At 39.4% G+C, this 18326-nt stretch overlaps 2 protein-coding genes across 4 annotated transcripts; one reads left to right on the forward strand and one right to left on the reverse strand.

The window, feature by feature from the left end:
- Positions 1 to 811: 811 nt before the first annotated feature.
- tdrd6a (tudor domain containing 6a) lies at positions 812 to 11483 on the reverse strand. Of its 3 annotated transcripts, none has more exons than XM_018730424.2 (8): positions 11162 to 11483; positions 3972 to 9960; positions 3750 to 3874; positions 3570 to 3650; positions 3342 to 3390; positions 2388 to 2473; positions 2129 to 2186; positions 812 to 1435 (listed from the first exon to the last, which is right to left on the reverse strand). In XM_018730424.2, the coding sequence occupies exons 2-8, from the start codon at positions 9898 to 9900 to the stop codon at positions 1347 to 1349; spliced, it is 6417 nt and encodes a 2138-aa protein (XP_018585940.1). In that variant the 5' UTR covers positions 9901 to 9960; positions 11162 to 11483; the 3' UTR covers positions 812 to 1346. The 3 variants fall into 3 exon arrangements, with proteins under 3 accessions (XP_018585940.1, XP_018585939.1, XP_018585941.1); XM_018730423.2 differs by having other exon boundaries at positions 3960 to 9960; XM_018730425.2 differs by lacking the exon at positions 2388 to 2473 and having other exon boundaries at positions 1367 to 1435; positions 3960 to 9960.
- A 311-nt stretch (positions 11484 to 11794) lies between these two features.
- sf3b6 (splicing factor 3b, subunit 6) lies at positions 11795 to 14734 on the forward strand. Its single transcript, XM_018729951.1, has 5 exons — positions 11795 to 11861; positions 12586 to 12752; positions 13428 to 13546; positions 13686 to 13824; positions 14407 to 14734. Exons 2-5 carry the CDS (start codon positions 12723 to 12725, stop codon positions 14494 to 14496), a joined length of 378 nt encoding a protein of 125 aa, XP_018585467.1. The 5' UTR covers positions 11795 to 11861; positions 12586 to 12722; the 3' UTR covers positions 14497 to 14734.
- The last annotated feature ends 3592 nt before the right edge of the window (positions 14735 to 18326 follow it).

Below are 18326 nucleotides of genomic sequence, written 5' to 3' on the forward strand. Positions count from 1 at the left end.
CTACACAGTGAAACGCATGGTTCTGCAGCTGCTTTGATAATGTTACTAACAGTGTTCTATGCTGTAGCCTATGGTTGGTACACAGCCTCTAAAACCTGTCCACTTAAGAAATGCTTTGGTGCCAGCTCTCCTTCTTTATGAGGCCTATGGGAATCCTTCTGCTCCAGCTGGATCTAATCCATACTTAAGCAAATACTGACCAGTTTCATACCATCACATTTTATATACCACTAAGGGGGAACTGAAAATATACCACAAACATTAAAAAGATTGTACATGTTTAAATAGTATAGTATTCCTGAAATTTATGGTGAGGTTGTCAGAATAGAACCCTGTCACATAAGTCTACTTTTTCCCACAAGTCCCTTAATACTATAAACCATAAGGTGCATGATTGCCTAATTGTATATTAGGGATTCCCCCCCCCCACAAGTTTACATCTTCCTAGAGTAGGAGTGTATGAAATAGAATACCAAGTGTAGAATACTAGCCGAACATGAAACCAGAGGGTCACTGCCTTTACTGGAACAGAAAGCTGCGGAACAGCAGTACTGAAATGCTGCACCAGATCCCATCATCTGCTGCTTTAACCTTATAATCACCATCATAACATTGTAGAAAGTATCTCATCTTAAAATGAAAAATTCAAGCTCCAAGAGAACATCCATCACTGACCTTTGAAATTGCTAATTTACATCTTATATTCTATTTATCTGGATGCTTGGAATTTGAGGTTTTATACTATAAGAATGGTTAAGTTTTGCAAGTCACCCTCACATTTTATTTGGGTTACATCAAATCTACTGCCCTTTCTGAACCTTTAATCAGTTCCAAGATGTAAAAAGGAGCAACCCAAGCAAACAGGTCATGCAGTGGTACAAACAATTCTGAATGGTTCTATTTTTATTGCACTTGAATAAGTAACAGTTGGAGGGAAAAAAAAAAAAAAGATTGGAAATGAATCCCTTTAACCATTTTCTATACTGTATGTCTTCAGACATGCAGAAATAAAATTAAGTGATCCCAATCAAGGCATTACAAGTGCTGCAAATCCCAATTAAAGTTTTATGTCAAAGTGCAACACATTGTTAAGTATTCCATGTAAGTGTGAAATAGGAACACTAAACAGCACCTTCAAACCTTGTGCACAAATTTCTGGTCACACATTTAAAAATGCCAAGCCTGAAAGTGGAACAACTCACTGGCTTCTAAGCTTATGGAAAATGAACACTACTGTACTCAATCACAAGTCAGTAGAATGTCAGTGTCCCTCCAAACACACCAGCCCAGAAGTAGGAAGAGTCAATTCTCAACCAAACTCTTAGATTCTTTCACTCATCCTCTTCTCAGCTTTGATGCTGATCATCATGGTATTTGGCTTTGTTTAACAGAACTTCACTGTCAGGAAGGTCATCTTGTCCATCTGAAGGGGATGCTTTATAATTTAAAAAAAAAAAAAAAAAAAAAAAAAAAAAAAAAAAAAAAAAAAAAAAAAAAAAACTGGTTATAAAACAGGCTTATAGAAGTTCAAAATCATTCAGTGTTTGTCCTGATATGGAATGAATTCCCCTTATCCCTCAGAACATCTGAATCTTTCAGCATTCAAAAAGTGTCTCAAAATCTCACGCAATTCCCCTCCCCATGTTGGTCCTTCACTGGCCATTACTTTTGTCTACACATTTTGCTACTTGTATGTCACCACTACAAGTAGTTTCTTCAATATTTGTTGGAATGGTGGTAATTAAACATTTATGCAGGTTTGTGTGCCAGTCTGGAGAAGTGTCTTCAATACATCAGTGAAAATGTTATTTTACCATACACCAGGGCATCTGACTAGTCATTTTCTTTAAATCCCATTACTTGGCCTAGACATGTAACAAAATATACTTTTATACTATGATATACTAACTTGTTAGAAATGACTGCAGTATCAGTGAAATGTGCTACCCATGGTCCTCATAACTCAAGGACTGCCAGACAAGGTGCAGTGATAATTTTGGGAAAGATTTGTACACTGGCCAATCAGAGGTACAAGTACAGACCTTGTGCTGGATCTTCTCAACTGTAGAAGTATTTGATTGAGGGGGGTGTAGAGAGGAAGGAGGAGAGGGGGGGGGGAAACACTTACCAAATGATTCCTTGGTTAAATCAGATGTACCAGGAAGCTTGGGAGTTCTGTGGGAGACCTACAATTAAGCAAAATACACTGCTGAACATTGCTTACTTTTGGGTTCAAAAGATCAGACCAAAAAAAAGTGACCTTCACACCATTTCCTCAAAGTCAAGACCATCAAGTCAGCCCCTTCTCTATAGGTATGTAAAAATAAATGTTAAAGCCATTATGGGCAGAAAAGGCTATAGACAGCTATACAAGCAAAATCAAGTACCACTTCCTCAGTAGTAGATACCAGTTGTCGATCACTGCTGCAGCTTATTCTTCCATCAGGCTCAACGCAGTGTTCCTCAGAACCATCTACATGGGTAGTTTCAGAATCAACTAGTTAATTCATTTATGAGCATTTATATGGGGGGGATTTCATTAAAAAAATAAACATTCAGAAATTTCCAGCTTAATTCTTTTGAATGTAGAGAGCAAACTTGGATTAAGAACCTTGCAGGCTCCAACTCCTCTCCAGATAAGAATAGAAGGAATTTCTCCAGAGAACATCAATAGCTTTGCTGTTGAGTGTCATTTACATCCCACGAGAAAAATTTATACCAGATGCCCTTCACCTATGGCTCTTTTGCCACTGTTTAAACAACTAAAGAAGTTTACACTCTGTTTTAAACATGAGCTGTATTTTAAGCAAAAGAGTGAGAATGTTAAAACAGGGGGGAAGCCTTAAAGCCTTTCTTATACATTTTCTACCTGACATTTCACACAGCATGACCAAGACCAATTTGAAGATTAAAAAAAAATTCTAAGTTGAGCCTCTGATAAGGCAGCCAGACCCTTTGATTCTCCAACATGTGAGCAGAAACAGAGGACAGTGCACTGGGGGTTTTGACAGTTGGTGGCTGAACCCTGTTTTACTAAGAACATAAACACTTTTCTTTAAATAAACCCTACCTCTTCCATCATGTTACTTTACAGACATCTAAAGTGACAGCTCCTGTTTTATTTGCTCAGCCAACAATCACTGAAACTTTGTTATGCAAAGTTACATTACTTGGTCATTATGTTGATATTTAAAAATTTTTTACAACAGGCATACAATAGCATAAAATTACAAGCCCGCAAGATTTTAAAATTGCCAAATATGCACACTGAGGAGCATGACAAATCTGGGCATTAAAATTCAATATATGATTAATTCTTGAAAAGTGACAAATTAGCCTACCTTGTTGGATGCCAAATTCTGAATTAAGGCTAGTTTTGGCAGCTGGTTTCTGCAAATGAAGCAGATTTTAAATAAGTCACTCAACACCTGTTCAGCATAATGTTTGCTATGAGGTACATGATTTACATCACATAGCATATGCATGCACACAAATTTATATAAGGGGACTTGGCTGGTCTTTCTTCACAGAAGTTATAATTATGTACACAAGCATCAAGGAATTAGAACCTGATCCAGATCTTCAGGAATTCTTTTGAAGATGTTCTGCACATCCACTATTGCATGGCTATCATCATCTAGTAGAAGCACCTGAAAACATTAAAGCCTGCCATTTAAAAAAAAAAAAACCACAAGAAGTTTAATGCAATAGTTTACAATATACTTAAATGTAAAGTTTTGCAAGCTGACCTGGACAGAGTCGTCAAACACCTTTATAATCTTCGCTCTACACCAAGTTTTATGGGCATAAGACCAGATAATGCATTCTGTTCCAGTGAGAGGTTCATCTTCAGACATTTTCAGTGTACCAAAAGCTGAAAAGAACAGGGGAGGGGGAATAATTCATCAAAAGGGTAATCATAGAAAATGTTTGAACTCTGAATAAAAGCATTTGCCTACATGACTGAATACTTGAGTTTTCGTTGTCCAAAGGAGCGTCACGTGCCCCAGAGCTGTCAACAGTTCCGTCGAAGCACTGATGGAAAACCTCTTCATAAATTTCACCGTCAGGCTGCTCGCATTCTGGTGTGCCCAGCAAATCCATGATTTCATCTTCCATGGAAAGATGACGAGTAGCTTCATCCAGCAGAGACATCTTTTCTGCATCTGACTCATTTTCTCTTCTCTGCAAGCTGAATTTGTTCATTTCCTCCAAGATCTGTGAAGCCTGGCTGGAAAAACTATTGGTAACCACTGCATCCACTTGAGTACACACAGCCATCAAGACAGTGTCAGCAATAACAGTATCAGGAGAAACTTTGGTCTCATTTTCACTTTTGGGAAGACCTTCATTAATTTCAACATTAACAGGAACATCTGGCTGTCTGCTTGACAGAATTTCACTGCTGAGACAAGACATCTCATCTTCCAAGTGATTTGTTCCCTCCAAACCACAATCCATTTGGGTCAAATAATCGTTTTCAGTATGTGCCAAGATGGATGTCTCTTTGACAACCTTAGACTCCAGATGGTTTTCTTTTATTGGCTCCTCATTCTTTCTGTTAACCCCCATCATCTCACTTGATGTTGAATATTCATAACATACCTGATCTTCTGAAATCAGGCCCCCAGTGACTGACTCATCCACTGGTGAAACTCTGACTGAAGTTTCCAGTTGCTGCTGAGCAGTTTTGTTAGACTCACTCACAGGACACAGTTCTTTTTGCACATTTAGGTCACTATGCAAATTATCCAGGGTAGAGAAACCAGCCTTTACACATGGTTCTTTGTGATTGCTAGCTACAATTTCCTGTCCATCAAACAATGGTTTAATAGCACTGTCACATGTCTCAGTGGATTCTGTGACAGAGAACTGTTCACTGCATGCAGTGACCAGATAATCAGTGTGTGGGAAAAGTTTCTTGTTGCACATGATATCATTTATAACCTTCCCATCACATTCAACCCTTACATGATAAGGAGGAGTTTCAAGATCCAAAACATGTTTTACTTTGATTATAGTCACCGTCAAAACCCGATCTGTGATAAGACAAGCAAACTGGTCCAAAGCAACGTCAGCCCAGGAGCACTGTGAAGGTTCAAAACCATCCAGCTGACACAAGAAAGCCTGAGGAGGAGTTTCCAAAAGAGGAGGGGTTACTGGTTTTACTTTGTTAAAATTGACAATGGACTCATTTCCGTAATCCACAAAGAGAACAGAAAGGGCATTTTCTGCTTTTTTCATTACTTTGGCACGATACCACTGCTCATCTTCTGCAAACAGAGCAAGACATGGACTTCCAGGGTGCAAAGTCTCAGCCCAGATAGACATCTGCACAGCTGCATTTCCAATTTCCTTGGCAGCTTCCGAGATTCTCTGGAGCTCATCTGTGTTTGCATACTGACACCAGAAATGGTGAGGACCAGTTATGGAACTTGCATAAACCTCAAGACTTAGTCCTTCAGAAATGCTTGGTTCCTTGTACATCAATGAAATATCATCTTTATGTTCACCAAGATGACTACAGTTTGAGTGGAGTCTCTGCAGGCCTTCTGGTGTAGCATCAGGCACTGAAACAGAAAGCCTCTGAAAGAGCTCAACTATCAGAATGCCATGGTCCTCCAGCATAACCTCCCAAACAGAACCCAACTGTTTACTGAACTTGCACATCAGTTTTTTACTTCCATTTTCTCCAACAATTCTTCTGAAGTTTCCCACATCCTCCTGGTCCCAGTGTTCTTTGTTGGACAAAGAAACACCACTTAGTGAACAGTGAATGCTTAACTTTGGAAGTGCTAAGAACTCACTGTCAAACCTTGAGATACTTGAGCTGGTGACAGTTGCTGTATTTCCAAAGTCTATGAACTCTACCTGAACTGTGCCGTTCCTGAATACGTTTTGAACAACCCCACGATACCAGGAACCATCATCAGGAAACACTGCATTTACTAAATCACCTTCCTGCAATTCATCTACATTAACTGATGTTCTACATGACAGATCTCCATTAAGTTTATCAACAATAGAATATATTTCAGCCTCATCTTCTGTTAACTGTACAAAAAAGCTTGAAGGAGAACTGATATGAGAAACATAGACTTCTGACACTTGATCTGCTTTGACAGACTTTTCCGGGAGCTGTGAAAGTTTTGAAAAGCTTTTGTTTTTATTAGGGACTGTAATTATACCATATACATCCTGATGATCTCCTTGGTCTTCTCTACAAGATGGAAGACTTTGTTTTTCTAGCTGATCTGCAGGATTCTCAAGAGTGGCCATAGGTTTCCACTGAATTCCAGGACTGCTGCATTTTTTTGCATTTTCTTGTTTTTTGCCATCTATTTTGTTATGATTTCCAGATTCTGAAGTGCACACACCAGGCTTCCAGTAAGCCTCAAAGTCTTGTTTATGGCACTCACTTTCTGCAACTGAAGGTATGCATTTATAAATTTTCCCTTTTGCCTCAAATGCTTGTTTAGGGTTAGGCTGATCTCTGTCCTTTCCAACACTATGCATGCAATTGATTAGCAATTCCTGCATCTTCTTATACTTGTGGCATCTAAGAGAAACAGATTCTTTTCTCCATGTCTCAATGGAGAACTTTTCTTTGATCTTTGAATTCACTTGGGTTGTGCCATCATAGAGCTCAACTATCAGTTTTCCATTTGGCTCTTTTGCAACAACCAGTGCTGTGAAGCTCTGCTCAGTGACATTTTTTTCAAACCAATTATTGACCTCACCAGAGACATCTTCAGGAAGATCTGCAAGTCCACATTCAATAGCCTGAACAGGAACAGACATTATCTCACCTGCCTCAATTGGAATTGGAAGCAGATCAGCTTTATCCAATTCCAGCGTATCACCATAGTCCACAAAGTATACCTGGATTGTGGAGCCTGCAGACTTAATCTGGCCTCTATACCAATATCCATCAGTGTACTTTGCAAAACAGACTGTTCCAAAGGTTTTTGGACAATTTGTACCCTGGAGCTGACGACAGAGATAGTTCACTTTCTCTGTCAGTTCTTCAATGGTCTTAGAATTCCTTTCTAGTTGGCAGAAAAATTGACTTATTGATTTCACGCTGGTTATCTTTACTGCCACCTCTCCTCCAGTTTTGATTTCATGTGTTGAGTAATAGTACGTATCCAGTCTGAAAGGTGGAAGAGGTACTTTTTTTGGAAGTCCACGATTAGCTAGTCCCTTCTGCACCAGCATGCTACAAACACTTTGAAAAGGTGTCTCAAGATCCACCACATTAAATACCACACTCCGAGAGTCACACATGACTGCATATATGGTACATTTCAGGCTCATGTTGGTAGATGCAGAATCTACAAAGTTTTTGAACTCTGCCTCAGCTGCACTGCCCCATTCAAAAGTAGACATGTTCACTGGCTGGATCAAGTTATACAAGCTGCACCGAAAAGCTTGACCTTTTGGTTTCAGAAACATTGGATTAATGGGTCTCAAGTCTTGTACAGGAACTTTCTGGCTCTGTCCATAATCTATGAACAGCACATCAACATGCTGAGACACATGCTTTTGAATTACAAGTGCCCTATACCACATTCCATTATCCGGATGACGAGCAACACATGCAGCTTCCTTAGGCTGTTGCGGCTTACTGCCCACATAGTAGTTTTGAATATCCGCCATAAGTAACCTCAGGCGCCCCGCATTCTGGGCTAACTGACACCAAAAGTCATTTAGGCTCTCAATGTATGAGACATTTACTTCCATAGAACTGCCTATCAGAAACAAATGCTCCCTGAAAACAGATCTAGCATCACTTACATTGGGGAGGCTTGTAGGCAAAGATGGAGACCCACAAGTTTCTCTCTTCTCAATGCTTGGGGTTGGAACACTTGATAAATTAGCAGACTTCTCAGTAACTCTTGACACTGTCTTAAGATCAACCTCAGCCAAACCAGCACTGACAAGCATCTTGCTGATATTTCTTTCACCACAGGCTGAAGGATCACTTAACTGCACAATGTGTTTGTCTTGAGACACTGAGTTAACATGCACAGCCAGTAACTTGTTTTCAACTGCTTTTGAAAAGAAAATAATTGCACTATGGCTCCATTTCCCACTCTTTGGCTTAATACCAGACAATGTACACTTCAGTGCCAATGCTGGCAACTCTCTGAGCTGGTCAGGCAGAACCCTTAAATTACACTGATCAACCACTTCTGTATTTCCATAATCTACCATGTGCACTTTGGCTTGCTTGCCAGAAACTTCATGGATAACAGCTCTATAAAAAACATTATCCCTTGACCTGGCAACACAAGACATACCCGTTGCAAGTTTTTTCAAAATTCCTTCTGTGCTTGCCGACTGATCGTACAAGTCACTGATACTAGCCATGAGCTGGTCAAATTCGTTATTATAACGCTGCACCTGAATCCAAAATTCTGAGGGGTTGTTCACATGCTGTACAACAACTACCTGAGATGAATTCACCGGAAGATTTTCTGCTACAATTGCACGAGTCTGATCCAGAGTACTTGAAGGGACTACAGAACTCTTAACCCCTTCACTTCCCAAAGAATCTTGAGACGCACTAGATACCATTCTTTCTCTGAGACCAAAATCCCCTGGTGACTTTTCACACTGAAGCAGACACCTTTCCATTTTGCCAAACAGTGTGTTGATATTAATATTTTCATCCCCAAAGAGTGTTACATAGTGGACACCCTCTGACAGGCTTTGGTACTCAAATTTAGCAATCAAGGTACGGTGCAGAAGCAAGGATTTTAGGTAACTGATCTGTGCAGCAGTCCATCCAACTCCTTTATCAATAATGCCATGGAGAGAGCAGACGTACGTTACAACAGGCATTCTGAAGAACTCTGCAGCCAAAGGTCTGACATTCTCAGCTGGTACAAAGTCCTTTTTTCCATAATCCACATGCAGCACTTCAACAACTGTACTGGAGGAAAACACTTGCTGCAAGACTGACCGATACCACTTTCCATCAGTTCCTCTAGCAGCACATGGGAATCCTAAGTGTTCTGGTCTTGCCTTCCACATTCCTGATCTTCCTTCATAATACTGTGTAATCTGATCAGTTAGTTTCTTTAACTCTTGGGAGAAGACCTTTAACTGACAAAAAATGCGCAATGGATTTGTAACCTCTGTGATAATTACAGTTTCAACTGTTTCAGTTTGTAACTCTGGATACAAAAATTGCTGCCATTTCTCATTCTGACTGCAGGTTTCCACTGGCTCCTTTCTCAAAGAAGGGGGCATCAAATCAGCAGGATCTGCAGTCCCACGGAATGACTGCAATGACCTTGAAACATAGAGCTTGAACCTTTCAGTAGAGAGTTTCTTAGCAAATCCCATTTCATACATCTGTTTAGATATGGACGGCATGTCAAGGAGGAACGTTCTGTGAGGCACCAACACATCCTGAACAATTCCATCAACTGTTTTTCCACACAAGGACTTCAGGAATTCCAGTGCTGTGGGAGACCACCTGTTTTCTGCTGACAGAGGTAGAATGTTGGCAAGAACACAGAACTCAACCTCAGGAGGTAAATGGAAAAAGTCACTAGGACCCCATGCCAATGTACTGGTATTAGCACTGAGTGTTCTGCCTTCATCAATAAGGAACACACTGTAATTTGGGCCATTTCGAGAGACTACCCGGGCTCTGTACCAAGTCTCAAATACCTTTACCAGGCACAGGTCCCCAGGACTCCCATGCGATTCCTGAAAATTTTCATCAGGAAACTGAATCTCTCTTCTCAGTTGCTGATAAACCAGTTTCCTTTCTTGATCAAAATTGGCCCACAATTCTACTAGTACACAGAGGGGATTTAAGTTTACTCTCGTGATAAGGACCCTGACACTGGAACCAGGCGTTGGAAGTCCAGGAATCGAACACATTGTGAAAATCCTAGATCCAGAGACGTTCCATTAAACCTCAAAGTGTCAAAACTCCAAAACCTGTAAAGAGAGGGAAAGAATTAACCCAACAAGTTTGTCTATACACATAAATTGTAATGGGTCAGCTGGTACAGTAGTGGTGACTTGAAGGAGGTGCATCTACCATCTCTCACAGTAGTACATGTGACCAAAGTACTTACCCTAAAATTCCTTCTGTAAAAATTAATCAGCTGTATACATTGGTAAATCATTAACTACATTAACATTACTTTGTAGAAAACTTGTCAGCTAAGTGAAATGCACATTAACTAGCACAACCACAGAAGGTGTAATACCTGAATGCAATAAATTTTAATCTTTATTTCAACAAAGAAAGCTAAAGTAACAAAATTAGCTAAGAAGTCAAAGTGCAAAAAATAGTGACACACTAAACTACTTAATATGTTCCATCCTCATTTCAACTCTGACCAGAGATTTTACCATGAACTAATTTGAAAATTATAAAAGTTCCATTTCTAACAGGGTTAAGGCTTATGACATGGGGAAGATACACAAACAGCATTTACAGGATGACAAGAAAATTATTTACTTTTAAGTTCTTTCCATGTCTGAATAACCACAATATAAAATAAATGTTAGGTTTTGAGGCATATAAGACCATACTATCGTACTACAAAAGAATTTTGTTTACACTTTAAAAAAAAAAAAACCCTCAATTTGAAGTGATCCAGACAGATGATAACCCATCAGGAATACTCTCCTTTCTAAAGACTAAAGCAAAAATACACAATGAGTCTGATCAAAAACGAAGCCTGACACAGCACTTTAAGTTTAAGGATACTTGTGGAACATGTATTTTCCTTAAAGATGTTTAAAACACCATCAATACTGGTTTAAGTATGTGGCGCATAAATGGAATTTAATGGATTTAGAATATATTCTGCAATGTTTAACTCCCCATGATAAACTACCTACTCACTGCGTATTGAGCGCCACGAGTCCATCGCTGCCATTTAATTTACAAACAAACAAACGCTATAACCCCCTTCCTCACACTATTACAAGTACACGTTTACACACTACGTTCGAAAGTAAGTCAAGAAAAACCACAATATATACATAAATTAAAATAAGTTATACACATACACACTCATCGCTCACACTTTACCTTCGTACTTCTAACCTTAACATAACTATTAAAATTTCGAAAAGCTTGGCCAAAAAAAATGTCTCTTAAGAGAACAAGTTGGCAGGTACTCACCAATTTCGTGTTTTTTCCAAGCCTTGGGCCAAGGAAGCAAGAAATATATATATTTATTATAATTCCCGCCAGAAGTCTTTCTTAATCACCGATTGATACTGTGAAACTGAGGCGATTTTTTTTTTTTTTTTTTTTAAATATACTGTGGTGTTCAAGCACGAGAACTGGGTTTATATCTAGTATTAAGCACTTTAACCTCGGTTTCTTGCTTATTGTATCTATTACAAACCGCTAACACATTAAACCAAATTTCCCTCTGTAAATAAATCGGTACTTAATGGCTTTTAAACACACATTTATATACCACCGCCCGCGCGCGCAGAGCGGGACATCGCATTGGCTCACGTGATCCACTCGCGCCGCCCTTTGGCGCCTTCGCACGAACCATCGCAAAAAAAGGGGGGGTCGGTATATTTTACATGTACGAAACATTATCATGTCAGTCGTTTAAAATAAACTTCACACACATCCTAGAATAAAACGAATTAACTTATTAACGATAAAATCTATTAATACAGCTAAAGTTTAGCCCTATGAGTTTAATACACAGCTATCTGTTACCGTTGAGTTGACAATGGCACACGCCACGGCTTTCATCTTTTCTGCGATTAAGATTTTCATTTCGCTTTTTTACAGAGGAAAGAATGATAAAACGTCAGACAACGGTTGGACCAAAGCTGTACTGCTTAGTTAAGCTCTGGTAGGTTTAGGTACTAATCCAAAACAGTGCAACAACACTAAAACGTATCTTTCGACTGTCAAAAGAGACAAAAAGATACATGTATTAATCCTAAAATATTCAGTTGTAATTATCTTCTTTTCTACAAAGTGCACAGTTTGTTTTGAGTGGCACTGACGTCCAAAGATGTGTAATTGTGTTATGTGTTACGTTGTGTCATGTGTAACTCGCATAACGGCAAAATGACAATAAAGTTGACTTTGAAAGGAGGCACCGCCTTTTGTGGGAGCGGCAGAGTGACATAATGCTGAGTAAGCAGGAGCAGAGAAAAAAGAAACAGTTTCATTAATTACATTGGGTTATTTATTTATTTTCTCTTTTGATATCATCATGTAAACCCGGGTCGGTGTTCCCCCGGCAGCTCTGGTCCAGAGTCTGGAAGGTAGAGTTAGTACCTAACCGCAGTGTATCTTGAATAACGTTGTCTTCTGTACTTTCAGGATAGGCTCCGTATAACCGCGTCCCTGCCTCGGCCGAGCGGTTATCGATACTGTAGTGATTTGTATAATACAGTACAGTACAGTATTTTCCTCTAGATGTCAGAACAGGAACACGTGCTGTTTCACAACTAATCCTTCCGCGTCGCTAGGTGGCAGTAGCGGCATATATGTTCCCATGAATTCCGCCTGTCCGCTAAGTGGCGGAAGTGGCACGTGTGTTACCACTAATCCCTCCTGTCCGCTAGGTGGCGGTAGTGTTATTTCCTGCCAGATTCGTACTCGCCGGCGCCATGATGTGAACGCAGTTCCGGTGAAGAGACGTGTTTGTGTTCAGTTGATCTAGTTTCTCAAGTGAACATCTCGGGAGAAAAACGCTTCAGTCATGGCTATGCAAGCAGCCAAACGGGCGAACGTAAGTGTTTTTAAATGTTTTATTTAGTAAAGAGTTCGGTATTTTCTTGGTTTATTACTAGTGATGGATTTTTCTTGTTCGTTCGTTCGTGGTGGTTTGCTGCTGCTAGGCTGCGGTTCACACTAGTAATGTTTTTTAGCATTTTTTTCCCCTTTATCGTGGGTTATAACTACTTCTTATATAGATTTTCTGTTTTTCCGAAAGTTTAAAAAAGTTTTTAGGGCATCTGTGTATATGTTGGGGAGGTGGTGTCTCGCTCACACTTGCTTCCTTAGTTACTGTTCGAGAGTTCTTTTCAGTTTAAAGGGATTTATATTGTCCCTTATTCATTAGTTATGAAATATTTTCTCACTGTGGTGAGGTTGCATATCGCTTAAAATCACCCATTTGAAAGTTTTAAGTTTCTTATGCATAGTTTACTTGTGTATATACACACACACACAGTTTATTCAAGGTAGGTACTAGTGAGCGATGAACAGAATTTTAATATCTTAATGGTGTTATTTTAAAATGAAACACAGTGCGTGCTACCAGTTGCATCTCCTCACATTATTAACCGGTAATCTAATTTCTTTTTAATTTGTGCCTTCACATTAAAATAAACTTTTCTGCCTTGTTACAGCTGCCCTGTTGAAATTTTCAGCATTTAATGTTTAGTTTTGTTTCTTCTTCCAGATTCGTTTGCCACCAGAAGTAAATAGAATACTGTACATCAGAAATCTACCGTACAAGATCACGGCAGAAGAAATGTATGACATCTTTGGGAAATATGGACCGATACGACAGATCCGAGTGTAAGTGGTCATATGAGCAGTTTACTTTCAATCAATGATGTAACACAGAGGTTAGTGCTTGTACAAGTCATGCAGTTCTAAATGATGTTGCATTATATGTCGTACTCGTACTTACACGTTTAATTTCTTTTTCACCCAGTGGAAACACACCAGAGACCAGAGGAACTGCCTACGTAGTGTATGAAGACATTTTTGATGCCAAGAATGCCTGCGATCACTTGTCAGGGTTTAACGTCTGCAACAGATACCTTGTTGTTTTGTATTACAATGCAAACAGAGTAAGTATGGTGAAACTGGTTCTCTTTGGTTTTGTAGTATTTGTCAAAACAAGCCAAGCCTTCTGGTGTGTGCAGATTTTTTTTTAATTTAATTTTTCCATCCATTAGGATGCATTAATTCATGGAACCTCGGTTCAAACTGTTACATTCCCTTGTGTAGATTAGAGTAAACAAAAATGCACTACTTCTAGTATAAACAGGTCTTTTTTCACTGAGAGTCTTGAAGGCCGTTACCATCCTTTGTCTGGTCAGTGACTGTACTTTTGTAACTGATTCCAGTGACCCGTTTTGTATTTTGAACAGAGGGTAATGAAGTCATTGACAGCTAGTAGCATGGTAATTAGGGCTGCTGCCTTTAGACTTAAAGGTTAGGGTTTGAATCCCACTCCCAACTAGAATGCCCTTCAGCAAGGTACTTGCCCTAAAAATTGCGCCAGTAAAGTCACCAGACTTTCTAAAGGGGTAAATAGTTGCAAGTAGCTTAATGTTGTGAGGTGCTTTGGAGAAAAATGTCAACTAAATGAATAAATGTAAATGTAAGCTTGTGAAAACATGATGTTCATGTCTGTTTTATTGTTTCAGGCCTTCCAGAAAATGGACACAAAGAAAAAGGAGGAACAGCTGAAACTTCTAAAAGAAAAATACGGCATCAACACAGACCCACCAAAGTAGTTCTGTGTTCAGCCCTTGTTCCTTCCTAAATCCCAGTCCCTTTATAAAGGTTCCTAATGTTACACATTTGATGTAAAATATCTGCTGCAGTGATTTTCTTTTATGATGTTTTCAGTTGTTTACCTATGGGACACAATGTTTTATTGAAACTGTTTTGCTCATATAAGCGGTGTTAAACTGCATAGATGATTAGTCTGATTTTGGTTGTTATGGTGTAATTGATATATTAAAGTGATTCCCCCCAATTCCTCCATGCTGTTCAGTTTTCTTTTTTTAAATGAATTTACACCATATGAATGGTGTAACAATGAATACCAGTAAACCATTTTACAGAAGTATGTCAATATGCAGATGACACCACACTCATCGGCCTCATCCGGGATGGTGACGAGTCTGCTTACAGACAGGAGGTCCAAGAGCTGGCTGTCTGGTGCAGTCATAACAACTTGGAGCTGAACACGCTCAAAACAGTGGAGATGATCGTAGACTTCAGGAGAAACGCCTCAGCATTATCCACACTCGCCATCACGAACAACACTATGGCAACAGTGGAGTCATTCAGGTTCCTGGGCACCACCATCTCACAGGACCTGAAGTGGGAGCTCCACATAGACTCCTTTGTGAAGAAGGCCCAGCAGAGGTTGTACTTCCTTCGCCAGCCGAGGAAGTTCGACCTGCCACAGGAGCTACTGATGCAATTCTACTCTGCAGTCATCCGGTCTGTCCTCTGCACCTCTGTAACTGTCTGGTTCGGCTCAACTATGAAATCAGACATCAGAAGATTACAGCAGATAGTTCGGACTGCTGGAAGAATCATCGGCACATCCTCCTCAGCTCTCAGAGAACTGCACTTGTCCAGAGTCAGTAAAAGGGCTAGCAAAATCATTCTAGACCCCTCGCATCCAGGCCACTTCCTCTTTGAACCTTTGCCATCTGGCCGGCGCTACCGAGCACCAGGACAGCCAGGCACAAGAAAAGTTTCTTTCCTCAGGCCATCTACCTCATGAACAGCTAAATCCCCCCTAGAGACTAAACCAGTGCAATACACAATGCTATTTATACTTATAATTATATCTATATCCATTTATCACATCATATGTCTTACTCACATTCCCGTGCATTTGTATAGAACATACCTGTACATGATACATACAATGTCTAGTGACTATTTTTGTATATTGGGTACTTTATATTTTTATATATTTTTTATCCTTCATTCACATATTCTATCTTCTCATCTGTCTTCTCATGGTCACTCTGTCTGTGCTGTGGAAGTTTCTGTTACCAAGACAAATTCCTTGTATGTGTGAACATACTTGGCAATAAAGCTCGCTCTGATTCTGATATAAAGTACTGCATAGTGAGAAAAAATATATTGGGTATTTGTTTTGGAATACTGTTTTTTTTTTTTTTTTTTATTGGAGAAAACCAAGGAATTTAATCAGATATGCTACTGTGGATTTTTTTAAAAAGTTTAAAAATCCCCTCAAAAAGCTGGCAAAGTAAAGAATTGTACAATTCTAGAATGTTTAAAGGTAAAGTAGAAGGAATGTATCCAAATAATAATGCTAATTTGGTAATGCTCATTTTGAACTTCATATGTGACCCTCATCAGAACTTTTTTAGGTTGGGTGGTATAAATTTCAGCTTTTCGTGTGACACCGTGCAGTTATTTGCTGTTTCTTTTTACATTGTTTTACCATTAAAAAAAAAAAAAAATGAATTGGCTGAGTAAAGAAATCTTCCAGGGTAGAGGAGTGTGACCATTCAGGGTGAGATTTGAATGAATAAATGAATGAAAACTATTTATCCCTAAAGGAAAAATGCACTAGTGTGCAACATTTATAAAATATAAGTAAATACGTGTGTATTTTTAGCAACATATATTTACTAAATGCTACTAAATATGTTCAGGTTTTGTCCGTTTAGTCTCTTATTGTTGCTTATAATGACCAGACTAATCCATGCAAAAATGTTTTCTGCACAGACTGCAGATTTCCTCACACATAAGAACACTTTAGTATGCAAAGGTAGAAGCGCACGGAATTAAACTGATCTGAAAAATTCCTTCGCAGGACACCCTTATTTTTCCATGCTTGTTCTAGTGCCACCTAGTGGTGGTACAGATTAGGACGCAACTCATGTGTAACTTTTTCTCCAGGCCTGAAGGGGGCGCTCTTCTACTTTGAGTACGTAGTGAATCCTCAGAAAGAAGCCAAGATTTCTGCATGATGCTTAAGATGTGTTATTGCACCTACATACATTACAACAAACACTTGTGACAGTAGTTAATGAACAAAAAGAGCTACTCCGAATGTTGTACTTACTCGTCTAGTTCAAGGTTTGATCATTTTCCCTTAATGGAGGTGTCTGATGGATGCTGTCCTCCCTGGTTTTGTGTCATTCCTGTAGTTTCAGGGTCTGTGGTGATGTCATGATTGAAGTCATGATGACAAGCGCACTTACCTGTGAGTTAAATTCCTAGCAGTGTGGAGCAGGATTGTGTTTATTCGTTTTCATGGCTGCACCAGCCTTGGCCTCGGCTATATATCACGAAGCAAGATTGCTAAGTTAACCACGGTGTCTATCACGTGATGGTCAACGTGTGTTTCAGTTTCGGACAGCAGGTGGCACAGTGGTTTGAGCTGTCACCTTGCAGTCTGAAGATTCTTGGTTTTTAACCCCAGCTCAAGGTACTTAACCTGAATGGTTGCAGTAAAAATGGTCCTGCTGTAGGCCATAAGTGGGTAAATCAGTGTAAGTAGTTTAGTGTACAAACTCTGCAATTTCAGTCCATCTGGAGAAAAGAAACGTATGAATAAAGGTTAATAACTAATGTTTGTGTCTTCTCAACGGTTTGCCGGGGGGTTCAAGGTGATGGTACCTGCCATGGCTTGACGTAGAGCTTCCGAGGGAAGGATCTTTTGTAAGGAAAGCTGTGTTCGCAAGGTGCCACAAAGCAGGCTTAATTTTTAAGAACGATGAAATATGCTGTTTTTCTGTCTTTCCTTTGTCCCTTTTTTTGTGAAACGGAACTTCGACTAAGCAAAGCCGTAATCGCAATTTAAATTAAATCCTTGATTTTAGTCAAACATCCACTTAAGCTCTGCAAATGTAATTGTCTGGATAAAAAACGGAAAATATCAAAATATTCTAATAAGTTTTCTTGTTTTGTCAGTAATGTTTAGTTGAGGGAAAAAAAAAAAATCTGCTGATGATTTAACAAAATATCTTGCGTGTTTTATAAGTGTGAAAATGAACGGGACGCTGTCTCGTTCTGACCTGCGGCGAAGCCGTCGCCGGTTCATTTTTAACAGCTGCGAAATCATAACACTTCAGAAAACAGCCCATAGATGTTTTTATTACTTAAGATCACAACACAAGGAGTAGTGCAGTCATGTCATCCGGGGCACAATGCATGCTAAATGTACAAAGACACAACTGAAATTTCCCATTATTTTGATTTTAAGTTTGGTAGTTTAACGCATTCCTCCGCACTCGGCCTAAAGTGTTCCAGGCAGCGACGCTCATGTTCTTCTTCAGGATTTGGGTTTCTGTGTGTATCTCAAGGCAGCAGTGTGACTCTGCCTGGACCTTGGCGCAATATTCATAACCCTACTTGTGTTTGTAAAAGATTAGAAATGAAATTGGTGCCACTAGGAATGGTAGGAATAATAGTGTGAATAATAGCTGTCGCAAAAAATACGAACTGGAACGAATGGCAGCGCTGCTCGTTGAAATTTGTAGTCTTCGTCCTCTGAGGCTTGTTGCGACCATGTCTCCTGCACTTTGTCTGGAAGCTACAGTGCAAATCTTGATAAAAGTCAGTG

This window comes from Scleropages formosus, chromosome 1 (assembly GCF_900964775.1).
Source record: "Scleropages formosus chromosome 1, fSclFor1.1, whole genome shotgun sequence".
NCBI classification, from domain to species: domain Eukaryota; kingdom Metazoa; phylum Chordata; class Actinopteri; order Osteoglossiformes; family Osteoglossidae; genus Scleropages; species Scleropages formosus.

Bases quoted from the DNA above. Each gene is read 5' to 3' on its own strand.
- tdrd6a (XM_018730423.2), bottom strand. From the start codon at position 9,900: ATGTGTTCGATTCCTGGACTTCCAACGCCTGGTTCCAGTGTCAGGGTC. The intron at 2,474-3,341 runs GTAGGCTAATTT...CTACCCATGTAG, and splicing joins AGAATTTGGCATCCAACAAG to ATGGTTCTGAGGAACACTGC. The intron at 1,436-2,128 runs GTAAGTGTTTCC...TAAATTATAAAG, and splicing joins TTTAACCAAGGAATCATTTG to CATCCCCTTCAGATGGACAA.
- sf3b6 (XM_018729951.1), top strand. From the start codon at position 12,723: ATGGCTATGCAAGCAGCCAAACGGGCGAAC. The intron at 12,753-13,427 runs GTAAGTGTTTTT...TTCTTCTTCCAG, and splicing joins AAGCAGCCAAACGGGCGAAC to ATTCGTTTGCCACCAGAAGT. The intron at 13,825-14,406 runs GTAAGTATGGTG...TTATTGTTTCAG, and splicing joins TGTATTACAATGCAAACAGA to GCCTTCCAGAAAATGGACAC.